Here is a 14,823-nt window from a genome sequence, read left to right as displayed (position 1 = left end):
ATTCTGACTGAATGCTATTGTTTTGTCATGATTGTGTTGTTGTTTGTATTCCATAGCATTACACGTCTTAAATCCACAAAAATCCTAATCTGATTTTGAATGGAAAAGGCTCCAGAAAGAGTCACACCAGAGAGATGGGAGAAAAGCTTATAAGGGGATAGAGGGAGGGGGGGGGGGGCAATAACCTTGGTTTGACAAATTGACCCCTTTACCTGTTCCCTGTACCGCTTCCTCATCCAGTCCGCACACACACACACACACACACACCCGCACACACACTCCCATCATTTACATATGGAGCTCGCAGTCCTTTCAAAGTGGCTTTCACGGAACATTGTGCTGATAATGATCTTGGTCGTGAGGGAGAGAGAGACACAGATCTCCAGAGACCATCTCACCATAAGACAAGGGGGAAGAGGATAAAACTCCGACTGTACTCCAACTCAAAGGACTTTAACACTCTTTTTCCTCACAACCCCCCCTCCCCCTCCCCAATAAGCCCTCTTGTGTTTTTTAATTGGCAGAAATTAATCTTTAGGATGTAGATGGTAGATTTACATTCATTAAAAGTCAAGAGAGGAAGCCAGGCTTGATGCTAATCAAATCTGCTTAATTATGCTTAACATGAGTATCTCCAGGGGAAGAGAGAGAGAGGGAGAGAGAGAGGGAGAGATAGCTAACTCGAACTTTTTACTTTTTGCCTTTGATAACTCCTGCTGAGTCTGGCCTTTTCCCTGCCAAAAAGAAATGTCACGACTCTCTTTCTCCATCTGTAGAAAACACACCGATAAAGCCATCAGTGTTAAGCAGAGATGATTCATTTCATAAATTCCCACCTTTAAGTGTTTAATAAGTGGTGAAACGTTCGGTTTTTAACCTCACAGGCCAGCGCTTTGCAACTTTTGCATGGCTCGTGGCATCATCTAAAAATAGATTTACATATTTATACAGTGTGAAGCCAGTTAGCCCGCAAATAAGGTGATGTAAACAAGGATCTGATGAGTAATATGTAAGCCGAAAGCAATCATTATAACGTAAATGCTAGGTTTAATTTATCATCCATCCATGGTCTGGTAAGCAACCACAGTGTTAAAGAGAAGCCTGTTACAATTAGGTTGCAGGATGCCCTGGTGGGAAGTGACTTTGTCTCACAACAGGAAGGTCATAGGTTTAATTCCTACAGCAGCTATTGTGCTTAAACTCCCATGAAATAAAAAACAATGAGCCGATACTCGCTGCTAAATCTTTCCACTTGCTGAGGTATAAAAATACAGGGTACCATACAGAGGAGAAAGAAACAAAGTCATACTTCAACTGTGTAATACTAAAGGGGAGCGCCACCAATTTTAAGTCTGTCTGCAGGCCTTGAGGAGCACTGCTGCGTTTTTACCTTGTGAGGCGTGATCACGTGATCTCGCAAATCCATCTCGCCATCTTACATGCTTGCGGCTGAACCCAAGCCCACAGGAAGAGTGCCAAGCGTTTACATGGATATAACAGTTAAAATCTGGATACAGCATTGTAGAGGACACCCGTTCATTCTGATTAAAGCTGCTTGGTGGCCAAAAAAAGCCCATAGAGCGTGCGCGCTAGAGACTTCTGCCGACCAAGCGGGCTAACTTCCGGTTTAGTGCCCAGCTAACTTGAATAGACCTAAAATGATTTATTCATGCAGCTCTTCTACACTTTCTACATTTAATTGGACAGAATGGCCCAAATTATGGGCTCACTTTATCACTTTATCCCCATTCAGGTTAGCGGAGGGTTAAACCGGAAGTTAGCCAAATTGGCCAGCGATAGGTCTCCAGCGCTCACGCTCAGTGGGCCACAGCGCATATTTAATTAATAGACGGTGATAGACAGATGGTTCGTCCAATCGCCTGTCGAGTATTTTATTTTGTGCCGGCTCTTTTCCAAACAGTTTCTGTTCCAATGCTTTTTCTTTTTGTTCATGGTTTCAGTCTGTGGCTCCAGAGGGAGCAGCTGATAGGTTGCTTCATGTGATGTCACGTGAGGCAGCATCAGTTGCGTCTGAAAGTGAAACCATCGGGGGCGTGGCTTCAGAAAGAGGTGAGCTTACCAGACCTCTGTAGCTCGCCCCACATCTCAGCTTGGGCCTCACAGCTCAAGACTACATTAGCCGCCACTAGCATACAACACCTGAATCTCAGTTGCATTGTGGGTAATGTGGGTGGCAGAAGATTGCATTGAATGATATCTCTGCTTCTTCTGCAAGTTTCTCTTCCTCTATCTTGACCACCCTGGTAGTTCTACCCTCACTGAATATTTTGAGTTAATTTGAGTTGTTAATTTTTTATATCTTATTAAATTCCCATAATTGCTCCAGTACAGTGTGATTCTTTAGTTCAAACCTCCTTCATTTGCCCTGATTCACGTTTTTGTATCGTCTAGGCTATATTAGATTGTTGTTTGAATGTTCTTGGAGGAAATAGGTGACCTCATTTTAATGTTTAGATCTCAGGTAGACTTACTGATTAAATTAAAGATTCGCAGTCGGATCCCAAGTGAGTCACCCCCCTGGACCAGTGTGTCTGATTCTGGCACCTTTTTCCTCACATTGTTTCACTGTCTGAGACAAATAAAAGCTGCCTTAGAGAAACTAAACCCGGCTACAGTTTCCCTGTTTTAATAATTCATATTTATCTTGCCGTGGTGCCATCGTGAGCCAAAGACAAAGATAATGTTCATGTTGTGTCGCTGTTTGAAAGCCAAGCTCTGGTCCTTTCCACATGTCTGTTTTGGCCAGTGAGCAGCAGAAGCATGAGGCAAATGTGTAGGTGGTTAGATCAGCCGATGGAGTGTAAATACCACTCAATCTGTTCTCATTAGAGGAGTAAAAACATACGAATCACTTCGCCTCTATTAAAAATGCCCCAGGGTCCTGGTTAAGTGTCTGGATGTGCGTGTGTGTATATGTGTGTGTGTGTGTGTGTGTGTGTGTGCACTTGGTCGTATATGTGGCTGTGTGAGAGAGAAGGAGGGGGTGACAGAATGATGTTTTGGCATTTGTGTCTGCAGAGGGGATCTGAAATGCCACCACCATCAGCGCTACTTAATTCTCAGAAACACACTCTTAATCTGAACAGACAATCCGTTCCGACAGCCACTGTTATGATTCAAATCAACTTGGAGTGAAGGGTGTGTGTGTGTGTGCGCGCTCTTGTGAGTGAGAGAGTATGTCATTGTGTTTTGGTATGTGATTAGGTGTCTGTGTGTGTGCTCATCTCCCTGTGTGTGTGTGTGTGTGTGTGTGTATGACCAAGATATCACACATCCATTCCACATTCTCCTATGATAATGTGGATTGATTATGGATATGATAATGAGAGGCCGGCGCGGCGTCGCGACCTTCACAAGGTCTAATTGAAACAAGCGTTGGTCCTCCGAAGCACTTATCAAGTCACACAGCACATCATTAATCACGCAGAATACAAGCTGTCACTGTAACACACATGCACACACACACACACACACAATCTCACACACACATTCTCTATTTTTCTGTTTTTCTAACATACACACACACACATGCTCACTCTCCTGTCTTCTTTCTCTCCTTCTCTTACACACACACACACGCACGCACACACACACACACACACACACACACACACACACACACACACACACACACACAATGCAAGCTGTCACTACAATATGCCTGGTATTGTCTTCTTTTAAGGAGAGTGGACAGCTAGTCCACCCTCCATCTCTATTTTCTACACGAAAAGTTGAAGAACAAACAAGCTGTTGAAGTTAAACCTTTTTAAAAAAAACAAAAAACAAAAGAAAACTGCAAAAAACAAAGAGAGTGAATGTTAAAACGATTCAACAAATATGAACAGCTGTTCACTTCACCCAAACTCGACCGGAATTGAATTAGCTTAAGTTGTTTTACTACCTGCTTTTATTAGAAGACAATTTAACAACCAAATGTGATTCCAGTGTCTGATTAAGGCAGCATATGGTGCCTACCTGTTAAACACAACATGTTCGATACCAGCTTAACGCCTCAGTGAGCCACTCGAATAAACTAATAAGCCCAATATCATATTAGTCATTACATAGTCCAACACACAAAATTCCAATCTGATAAAAAGGTGGTTTCATTATCATCATAGGGAAAACACAAGGGAGTTTGCACGCGCTGCGTCGATGCCATCACCAACTTTGTTAATTGTTATTCAATTAACTGCTTTTGTTAATGAAACCAATTAATACTTTAGAACAAGCAGGGAGATATACGATTATTATGCATCTATGCAGAAGACAGCTAATTACAACTGTAAATCAATCAATTCTACATTAATCAGCTTGGAAAATGTCCAAAAACAACAAAGTCACTAAAAGACTTTGGAAGTTTTTTTTTTTTTTTTTAACATATTTTGATTGCCATGCCATTATCCCGTCTAATGATTGTTAACGATCCTTTAAAGAGTTTATGATCCAATTTCCTTGCTGTGAATTTAATTGGGATCTAAATAGTATAATCTTACAGTGTAAAAGTGTGGCCTGTATTTAATCAAGGGTGGCGTATTGGTGTAAGCTCTAACAAGGTCACAGAACTCCTCTTAGGGCAAATACAGCCAGTGAAGCTTCACATTGCTGAAGGATGGGGGGCCTGACAGGCTTCATAAGATAGAGGAATCAGTCATTTTAGTGCCAGAATACAGACTCATATAAGCATGATCTTTCTGAGATAAAAAACTGTTCTAGGTTGTCAATAAACGGGTTTCATGGCATTAAGAATATGCAGCGCTCCACTTAATTACATATGTCATTTATGATCAGAGGTTGAGCTACTCAGTAAAAGCAGAAATACCACAGTCACAATGTAAAATGATGCTTTACGATTAAAAGTTGTGTCTTCATAATTTTACTTAAAGCTGCAGCCTATATTTTACTTTTGATAGAAGAAGTAATCAAAATTTCTTCTTACGCATTAAAGCTGCACGCTTCATTAAAGCTGCTCTGTGGAACTTAATGTTCGCGGATGGTGTTTCTAAACTAACGTTAGCGACTGTCGCTCCCCATTAGCGGAGCGGAGAGAGGACCTGAGACGAGGCACTCGAGAACGTGCGTAATGTCACATCCTTTTGACTGTCGCGGAAAATCCGACCCGAGTCCTTCACAAAGACATCCACAGTCCAGCAGCATGAAACAACTTAAAAGTAGTCATCCACAGGCATGTACAGGCAACCGAGACACACGGGAAGGTCTCATTTGTCATGTCACGTTAGAATCCACTCACATACGGCCAATAAAAAAGGGATTAATACATATTTAATTGCTATAAATGGTGGATTGTGGGACATACAGATCCTTTAAAGCTAACTTAGGGGGATTTGGCGCAATAGTCTTAAACGTAGCTCGTGGTAGCCAACGCCAGCAAGCTTAAGAAAGCTACTGCTGTTTTCTAACTTTGTAGCTCTGACCTAAACAGACTGAAGAGGTCAATCGATTGTAGAGTTTTAAAGGCTGATCTAATAATGCTAGTTTGGAGCTGGATAAAGCCAATAACCAGTTAACTGATCGGTATTATCAGGGGTCAATCACAGGCACATGACCCTCAAATAAGTCATGGCCAGGATTAGCCAAATTCTTACCACCATGCTTGCTAGATAAATAGAGACAGCATGCTTTCGTCAGTTATCTTCAGTGTAATTCATTATTAATGTCACACTATAGCCAACAACCTTATCATGCTCATAATTTAGCCACAAATAAAGATGTCTAATATAAAGTTAACTTTTAATATAAATCATCTCAGGTACGCAATGACATAACCTTGACTTTGGGTGTGGAGCCTCTTAAAGTTGTCCTGTCACCTTTATTCGCTCAGCGTAGATCCTTGCTTTTCTGTGCAAGACGTTTAGAGCAATGAAAAACCAGAGTCAACTCGGCCAGTGAAGCTGGTTCTGAACTGTACTTAGCAATTAAGCAGATACTCTTAATTACTTTCCCAGTGTGTTTCCAACCCATGTGGATTTAGAAGACACATTTGTCAAATGAGAGTATACTTTGGTGTGACTTAGATGTGACAGTAAATTACAAAGAGAAAATAAAGTCTGCCACAAAAAAAGTTCTTCAAACACAACTCAAGTTTTTTTTCTTATAATCATCTAACGAGAAGAACTCATCAGGAATAAATTACTTTTGACTAAAAATAATAGCCCTGAAATCATCTTATAATGAGAAATAAAACATGAAATGGACATAAACAAAGCCTTGTCTCTGCAGGGAGACCATTAGACCTACCTGTTTGTGGCTAATGGTAATTAGTAACTAACTGCACATAGAGCGAGAGAGATCTTTGACTTCTGGTTAAACTCTGCTTCACACAGGGCCAGTTGTTTTCATGAGACAATATGTGTGTAATTTAGGTTTTGTACAAACATCAACAGACCGTCTCTCCTTATGCATAAGGAACTTGTAATCAGTCCACTCTAATTATTTTTGTAATATCCGATGCAAACACCTGGACCGTAATTGCAGCACACAGATCTTTCACTTTTAAATGAGACTGCCCTCATTTATCAGAAAAATAATCCTCAGCCCGGATAATTATCAGACGTACAAACATAAACACCTTTAGAAGCTCTGATGTGAGGACCTGCTGCAGCCTCTTGAGTTTATCCAGTCATGTGACCTGACCAGTGCCCTAGTTGAACACCTCTTAGATGTTTATGCATATATGGACGCTAATCTCTCAGTCAGGACTATGGGATTTGTGAATATTTTGTTTTACAGAGATCAAAGTAGCTGGCTAAGATCAGGAGAAACCCTTCAAACACATCAAACAGAGAGCAATGCATCCTGAGTCCCACGCCCACAGTAGCCAATCAAGCCATGCACAACTCCTTTCCTTTGTAAGAGAAAAGGATTCTCAATATGGGTCTCCCTCCAACAACATCTCATGCAGCTCACCCCCCACGGAGGCCAGGAGGTTGTTTCAGGCTGATGGGCTATCAAGGAGAGCCACTGCACCGTATCTGTATGCCTCTCATACTTGGCTAACACGATGCTGGTATTGGGGGGGAACAGAGGAGATACTGTGTTAAGAGATCAAAGCAGCAGTACAGAGATTTAGACTCACAGGCTGTCAGTCAAGATGGCGAGACAAAGCAGGAGAAGACAGAAATGCTTACACACACACACTCTCTCCGCGGTGCGCCTGTGAGGGGTGAGGCGTTACTGTCAGATGGCTTAGGGGCTACTCATTTGTAGACATCTACGGCGCAGTGTGAACACCTAAGCTCACACACATTGAGGGACACACACGCACAGATTCAAAGATACTGATTCAAGAAGCCCTTGCAGATGAGAGGTCGCTCCTGGCCTGTATATTGGCCTGTGGAGGAATGTTTCTGTGCTCTCAGCATTTTCCCTCGTCTCGAAGATGAATAGAGCTATTTTACAGACAGTGGAGAAACAACACAATGCTGTGTGTGGTTAGACACATGATGTAGGGGCTTCATTTCTGCTTGATCAAAGACATGCTTTTTTTTTTGTCAAGTTTGCAATATATCTCAAATACTTTTTTGTGTGGATAGAGTACAGACATAAAGGGTCTAAGATTTCAGTTCAACAGGACATCCTGCTGTAAAGAATGACCCCTCGTTAATGTCTTCTCGTTTGTACACGTGGATGTGATCACCCCTGTATGGTATGCGTTTGTATTATTGTGTAATGTTCTACCACAATCTTTGTTCCTTTCACCTAGTGTGACAGGAAAGATCATTTCCTTTGTAAAATCTGAAGCCTGTAGGAATGAAATCACAGGGGAAAAATGCTTTGGTACCTTCTAAACTAGGGTCACAACAACACAGAAAATGTCAATTAATGGTACAAAACCAGGGAAATGTGATTTTAAAAAAGTGTCTGATAAAACTACAGTATGAAATTGCTCATAAACATTCGGAAACTTGCAGAGTTTGAACCTACCACCCAATGAACACCTACTGGATACTTCAGATTAAATAAGAATGACACAACACCACCTTGTGGCCGTCGACTGTAACATTTTAATTTAGACTTTGTTCCATCATTGATGGTCACATGAGCAATGAAAATGGCAAAAGGATTACCTTGAAAGATGTATTATGCAGACACATTTTTTAAAACAAATTCATAACATTGCATACATGTTTCAAAACATCATAAAAAACAATTCCTAGTGAAAAGTGCAACACAACTGACTATCAGAAATAAGAAGTATGCTCTTAAATTAAGGCAGGATGTCAATGTTAATGCAAATAACAGCAGGAGGAACTTAGATTTGAGGCAGAATGGCTGAGCGTGCCCTCATGTCAGGAGAAGACTTGTGTTCAGGAAGAAGACTGAGGTCGATTCCTCTACTCAGAAACTCAAGACACAGCACAGTCAAAGCACAGACCGGGAGCAGTTACAGTCACCAAGGAGACGCAGAGGACAGAGTGCCAACAAACAGACCAATCTGATTGGCTGAAGAGCCCATAGGCAGGTACAGATCCAGGAATGGGGCATGATCCCAAAGTTCCCACACTGAGGTGATCAGGCTGCAACTTCAGTTAGTGCAGTTTTCAGAAGCCTGAAAGAGAAAATAAGTACGTAGCAGTGATGCATCATCAGGATTAATTATGCGACCATAAGACAGTGATTTTCATTGTAATCAAATTACAGATTCTTCTATTGACAGTTGTCTCAACAGTGATTGTAATGTTCCTGTCATGACTCACTCAGAAGGTGAGCGCTCCAAATCACAGATATAATCTTGCTTTAGCACAACAGATATTATTGTTCACCAGTCCATATGCTCAAGAAAACATTTGACGTATGGTGACATTAAAGAGGTTGCCAAATTCAACCGTAAAAAGGGATAAGGCATTTCTGCTTTTCTCCCTGTTATTAGACTGTTGGCTTTGACACCACATTGAGGTCTGGTAACTTCACTTTGGGCATTTGTCGTAACAAATGAACTGACTGATCCGCTGTCATGACTGTTTTCAATTCACTGTCAAAAAATCTCATAATCAATATGAGCCTGTTTCTGTACCTTGAGTGATTCAGAAGCTTTCCGCAGCTCTTTGATAACTGCAGACAAGGCTTCTGGGTTGATGCCTTGCTCACACAGTCTCACACATATGGACAGAGACTCCATGTCCAGACCAGTGTTCAGCAACCTGGAGATCTCCAGCAGCACTGTTAGAGGAAGAAGATGACAGGTTAGGTTTGAAAAATCTCTAGTGGCAAACAGACTGCTGCACGTCCTATGGGATTTGTTAGCAATACGGTTAACGTACAGACAAGCTGAGGGATTGCTAAAAAAGGCTGTTTATGTGCCAGTGATCTAGAAGTCATTTTACAAATATATATTTACCGTCCATTGTCTCCCGGACTGCGTTTAGGTTTGCATTTGCTGCACTTGCCATGGTGAAGAATGAATACAGTTAGCCAAAGCTAGTTAGCAGGAGGCTAACAAATAAAACTTCAAGAGGTCTCTGACGCGACACAAGATTAAGTTATTGCAACAGTTCAGCCTGACTTTAAACGTTTAGTATTCATCTTAGATAATATTTTCAAAAGAATGATAAATAAACTACATTTAAGGGACAATAATAGGGGCTAAGCTAGCTATTTTGCTTGCTCAAGTCACTAACGAAACGGGAGGCGGAAGTGACGACAATTCTAATTGATTGGTTCCCCAGAACTTCCGGCAGCGTTTCTATTGGCTAACGGGCTTTGTGGGCGAAATTGAAATAAACGTTTGAACCCTGTCGCTGCTGATTGTTTGCTGAGTCCTCAATGAAGATTGTTTTTAGCTGTGTGGTCGAAGTCCTGGCTCGTTAACAGTTGTAAGTACCAAAAGCAAAACGTATATTGCTTATATTTTAATGTACCTTTCATTTTTTTAAAGTAAAGTAAAAGAACCAAGGCAGGAGGAAATGTGTAACGTAACGCTGTTGCCACATTCCTTCCAGTTACATTTCCTAAGAAGGCTAGTTAACGCTATAGAAACGGGAAGCAATGTAGCTAACATGCTAACTTAAACATTGATTGACCGTGTTTGTGGGCTCCTCCTTGGCAGTTTTATTTTCTCATTTTCATTTCCTTTATGCTGACTGTTATATATGTTGTCAGGTAAGATGGTGGACCGTGTCGAGATACAGATCACTCCTGAGACTCCAGGCAGACCTTCCATTAGAAACCCATTTGAAAGTCCAAATGACTACCACCACCTCCGTGAAGCATTAGTGCCAAGCCCATCTGTCTTCAAGTCCATGCAGTGTAAAACTGTAAGTCTGCGCACACCTCACATATTTTAGATCTACTAGTATGTGACACATGCAGACACATCTCTTTTTGCAAATATCAAATTACTGTACCATCTCAACAGGTTTGGGTGCGTGTAGTCTCTTATTAACTTTGATTCACTTTCTCATGTGATCTGTCCTGCAGACTCCTCCCAAGTTTAACTGGTCTATTGATGAAATGGCCAGTCTTCTTCCAGTGCACATAGACCAAGAGGAAATCCAGCGACAGTCTTTTTACCTCAGCCAGACAAGGTATGTACTGAAACACAGTAGTCACAGTAGATATGTAGGTAATAGGACACACTGTGACAGAATAATAGGGTTGCTTTACTTAACTTATACCATAATGATGTGACGGCAGGAAGTGACAAAACTTCTTCTCTACTTTAAACCTAGGATGGATTCTGACATTGAGGAGAAGCGTCAGAACGCTATTGAGCAGGTACGGGATTTAAATCAAATCATAGTGTATAATGATGAAGAAGTTCATATATTGATGTTTGTCAGATTCATTTTGTGATTTTGTTATTTTTTGTCTCCCAATAAAGTTTTTTACCAAAGGAACCATCGTGCCTTCCCCCTGGGCGGCCCAAGACACCCGTAAAGGCCTTCAGATAAAAATGAAAAGTAGGTTGTCTTATTGTTAATATTACTTTTTAACCTTTCCTCCATGTATTTGCCTTTTTTTCTTTAATGCTGTACTGTTTTTGTACATTGTTTAAGCATTTCCTTATCATGTTGCTGTATTGTCTTTGCTCTTGTAGGTTGTATGTCTGCCATGATTGAAGAGAAGCCAGAAAAAATCTCAGGTTGGTGTGTTTTTGTCACTTTTAAAATGGCTTTCTACAAAATGATTCCCATCTCTTCTTCTCTCCTTCACTATCTCCTAACTTGTTTTTGATCTCTTGTTCTACAGTTGGTTGTCAGACAACTCTCTCGCTACCTTTGGCATTTGATTTGGAAAAAGTATTAGGTAAGCATCTAATAAATGTGAGCACAATCAAACCACAGAGCCTGTTATCAACCAAATCACCATGATTGTCCGTCTGTTTCTTCCTTCTACTCAGGAGAATATTACCGCCAGGAGGAAGCGTGTGACGCCGTGCAGGAGAGTCTCAGTTCCTCCTCCTTAAGACGTAAGCTCTTCCTCGATGGCCGGGGAAGCTACAGCGGCTCTGACAGCTCCAGCCCGCCAAGCCCTGAGAGAAGCCACACCAGGCAGGAGATGCCTTCTCTAAACCGAGGAGAAGGAGCTGAAGGAGGAGTTGAAACTGTATCATCTATTTTTGCCTCCCCTTTGTCCTGTGGCATGACAGTTCAGACTCCCTCTACGGTGAGTGAACTGTAGGGATGCAAATGATGATTATTTTGCAAAACATGTAGTACTCTCATCTATATGGATTTTGGTATTCTCAAATTTGCTTTTGTGATCTTTTCTCCTTTTAGAATATGTTAAAAAATTATCATTTTTTAAATTAGCAACAGATTTATTTATAATCACAAAGGTTAAATTGGAGTGAAAATGAATCTGTAATCCTGTTAATTGACTAATCTTTTCAGCAGATTTTGGTAATACTCAAAAGCAGTAACAGAACTTCAAAACTATTATCAAATACCGTACGCAACTAATTTATGCTTAAAGTGGTCCTTTTTTTTGCATTTTGATCAAACTGTTTTTGTAAGTTTGTATTTGCATTGTCTTTATGATAGGGTCAGTTCTCGTCCAGTCCCATCCAGCATGGCTGCTTCCGGGACTGCAGCCTCGGCAGCATCACCAGTCCGATGTTCCCGGATAGGTCGTCTCCTGCTGGCCTCATCTCCCCAACAATCTCTCCTATTGTTGCACATGCAGCACGCACACCAATAGGCTCAGGTAGAGTCTTTGTTTTGAAGATTAAAAGGTTTTTAAAAATGAGAAATTAATGGAGTTTCTCTTTAAACTGATTCTGAATCTGTGTCCTTTCTTCAGCTGAGAGGAAGCAGCCGAGCAACTTGACTCCAAACAATGTACCCCTGGACGTAGATGTCGCTTCGTGCAATGAGAGCCCATTTGTTGAGGGTTGTTCCCCCATTCGTAGCTGCTCCCCACACCAGCTCCACTGCCACAATGAGCCCAGATCCAGGCCCCGTCCCAGAGCCCGCTGCCGGGCCTCCCCTCCCCTCATCTCCCCGATCCTCAACCCTAATCTCCAAGACAATCAGGAGGCTGAGGAAAAACTCCTCTGCTGCTCCTCTTCCTCCTCCTCCTCTTCTTCTTTTTCTCTTCCGCTAATGGAGCTAGATCCATCTTCACCCATGGCACGTGACAATCATCCCGCTGACACCGAGAGAGCTAGCCTGGATCCTATGGAGCCTGTGAAAATGGAGGAGGACAAGGGGATAGAAGGGAGCATAGAGGATGAAGAGGAGGAAGGTGGAGGGCCTTTGGGGCAGCTGACCAGCTCTCGTATGGGCAACGTGTCGGCAACAGAGAGCTCTCACATGTTTCTGTCTCTTCTGGCAGAGGGAAGCAGCATACGCTATGATTCCAGCATGCAGGTTAGTGTGTGTTTGTATTTAACTGCATATTTAACTTATTCTTTTGTGAATGAATCTTGTTATTCATATAGTCCTATTGATGCTTGTTTAATGAAATATTTACAATGACTTTTTGCTTGTGTTCAGGTGGACAGCGGGTACAACACTACCTCAGCAGGCACTGCCAGTCTAATAGATGGCCTCAACTCAGACTGTCACAGTAAAGAGTCCTTCAGTCCAAACATGGCAGAAGAGGCCTTTCAAGTGACACGACACGCCAAAGTAAAGGTACTGTTCACTCTTTACATACAAACACAGGGCTCTGGGTATGGGAGTTTGAGCCTTTGGATCTCATGCACTATTGGCACTCAATTACAATACGCATAGCTGTAGATTTCTGGTATCTATTCTTGACCTGAGTATTTATTTTTCATATTTGTACTTTTACTCCCTCATTTGAAAAACGAATATCTGTAGTTTGTACTAATTACATTTTCAAAACAGCCCCGTTACTTTAGTTTTATTTTGCGTCTTTGCAAGCCGCCTTCCCAAGATTACGACTGATTTTAGCCCATCAGTGCACATCACGCACGGCAGACGTCGCAATACGCAACCGTGTAAGACATAAATAGACAGAGAGAGATGAGAAGTTGAATCAGTACTTCACCTTTTACCAGTCCTTTTTTTTTTTTTGCACAAGTATCTGCACTTCTACTTGAATACAGAATGTGTGTACTTTGCCACATCTGTCAACATCTCTTCAAATACATGTACCTAAGCCTGCCACAAATCTAGGGAAAACCCTGAACAGTACTAACAGTATTACTAAAAGTACTGTGCATGCTGCAAGGCTTTGTGTACTTTTTTCATCCTACTAAAAGTATGTTTCTTGTTTTCCAGGCATTTCATCCTCACCACTGAGCCATCTGCAATTAAAGGGACGCCTCTTCCAGTGGAAGCTAAAGCTGATTATTTTTGCAATCAAATACAACAAAGTTTACACTAAGTTTGAAGCATTTATGTTGAATGAATATGGTTAGGGTGATTGTTTGAGGGGGTTCACGAGTGGTTATTAGTTGGTCTTTTTTTAGGTTGAAAAGTTCAAGTTGCCTGAGAGGAAGAAAGTGCTCTAACATGGCATGTTTTGTCACAGGTTGTAAGGGAGAAGACAAATCCATAGCTTATCTGAGTCCTACTGTAATATACTGAAAATCTGTAATTATAAGTCAACAGTTCTTTTGGGCCCAGTATAGCGATGTGATAAGGGGGTGCAAAAAAAAAATCTGCATCACATTTGCACAACAGCAACCTCCTTGAATGCTGTATTGATGCGGAAGCCATCATTTAAAATTTTAATCGGTGCTGACATTATCAACCTGACAGATGCAACAGATTTGTACTGTATTTATGTTTTTATAAAACTGTTTATCATGATGTTTTTCTATGATCAGAGCTTTTTCTTTTAATTTACGAGTAAGAATTGTTAAAATTCAGGTTACCTGTGGATGTTATGCTCTATTTATGCCTGAATAACACACTGAATAATGCCACTAGCAAATTAAATGCTGACTGAGCCATTTGTTTATTATTTTTTATATACTTACAAGCATGGGCTGGATCGTCACATTAAATTAACTTGAATTCTTTATGTGGCTTGAGAAGAAGTTATTTTTGAGTTGGGCATTTATTTTTTAGCACTGAGGATCTTGACCTAATAAATTAATTTGAGCATGTTAAAACATGAACTTTATTTTTTTCTCCACTTTATTAGTTTTCATAATTGAGAAAAACATAAAATACAAGAACAGGGGGGAAAAGTAGGTTGTCTGTTTGATAATTGTAAATTATGTTAGAAACAGCCAGGGTTCATGCTTAGCAACAGACACACCAAATGAATAGGGTAATAAGCCTGCTAACAAAATGATCAGAGGGCTAGAGTAAGGTTGTTAAAGGGCTGCCAGTTGAATACATCTGCAGTAGACAAAAACAACTT

The 14,823-nt window shown here is 41.1% G+C and overlaps 2 protein-coding genes across 2 annotated transcripts; one reads left to right on the top strand and one right to left on the bottom strand.

Annotated features, from left to right (window-relative positions):
* Positions 1-8,022: 8,022 nt before the first annotated feature.
* mzt1 (mitotic spindle organizing protein 1) lies at positions 8,023-9,682 on the bottom strand. The gene is made up of 3 exons (XM_084374818.1): positions 9,380-9,682; positions 9,056-9,201; positions 8,023-8,590 (listed from the first exon to the last, which is right to left on the bottom strand). The coding sequence occupies exons 1-3, from the start codon at positions 9,429-9,431 to the stop codon at positions 8,567-8,569; spliced, it is 222 nt and encodes a 73-aa protein (XP_084230944.1). The 5' UTR covers positions 9,432-9,682; the 3' UTR covers positions 8,023-8,566.
* Positions 9,683-9,754: 72 nt separating this feature from the next.
* On the top strand, positions 9,755-14,476 carry bora (bora aurora kinase A activator). The gene is made up of 12 exons (XM_084374815.1): positions 9,755-9,854; positions 10,141-10,295; positions 10,459-10,565; positions 10,710-10,755; positions 10,862-10,940; positions 11,078-11,122; positions 11,230-11,286; positions 11,381-11,646; positions 12,024-12,186; positions 12,283-12,851; positions 12,978-13,118; positions 13,731-14,476. Exons 2-12 carry the CDS (start codon positions 10,146-10,148, stop codon positions 13,749-13,751), a joined length of 1,644 nt encoding a protein of 547 aa, XP_084230941.1. The 5' UTR covers positions 9,755-9,854; positions 10,141-10,145; the 3' UTR covers positions 13,752-14,476.
* Positions 14,477-14,823: the final 347 nt, after the last annotated feature.

Source organism: Pagrus pagrus (genome assembly GCF_965226575.1).
Source record: "Pagrus pagrus genome assembly, chromosome: 15".
Classification (NCBI taxonomy): Eukaryota; Metazoa; Chordata; class Actinopteri; order Spariformes; family Sparidae; genus Pagrus; species Pagrus pagrus.
Note: the sequence above shows the minus strand (reverse complement) of the source record. Positions and strands in the feature narration are given on the sequence as shown.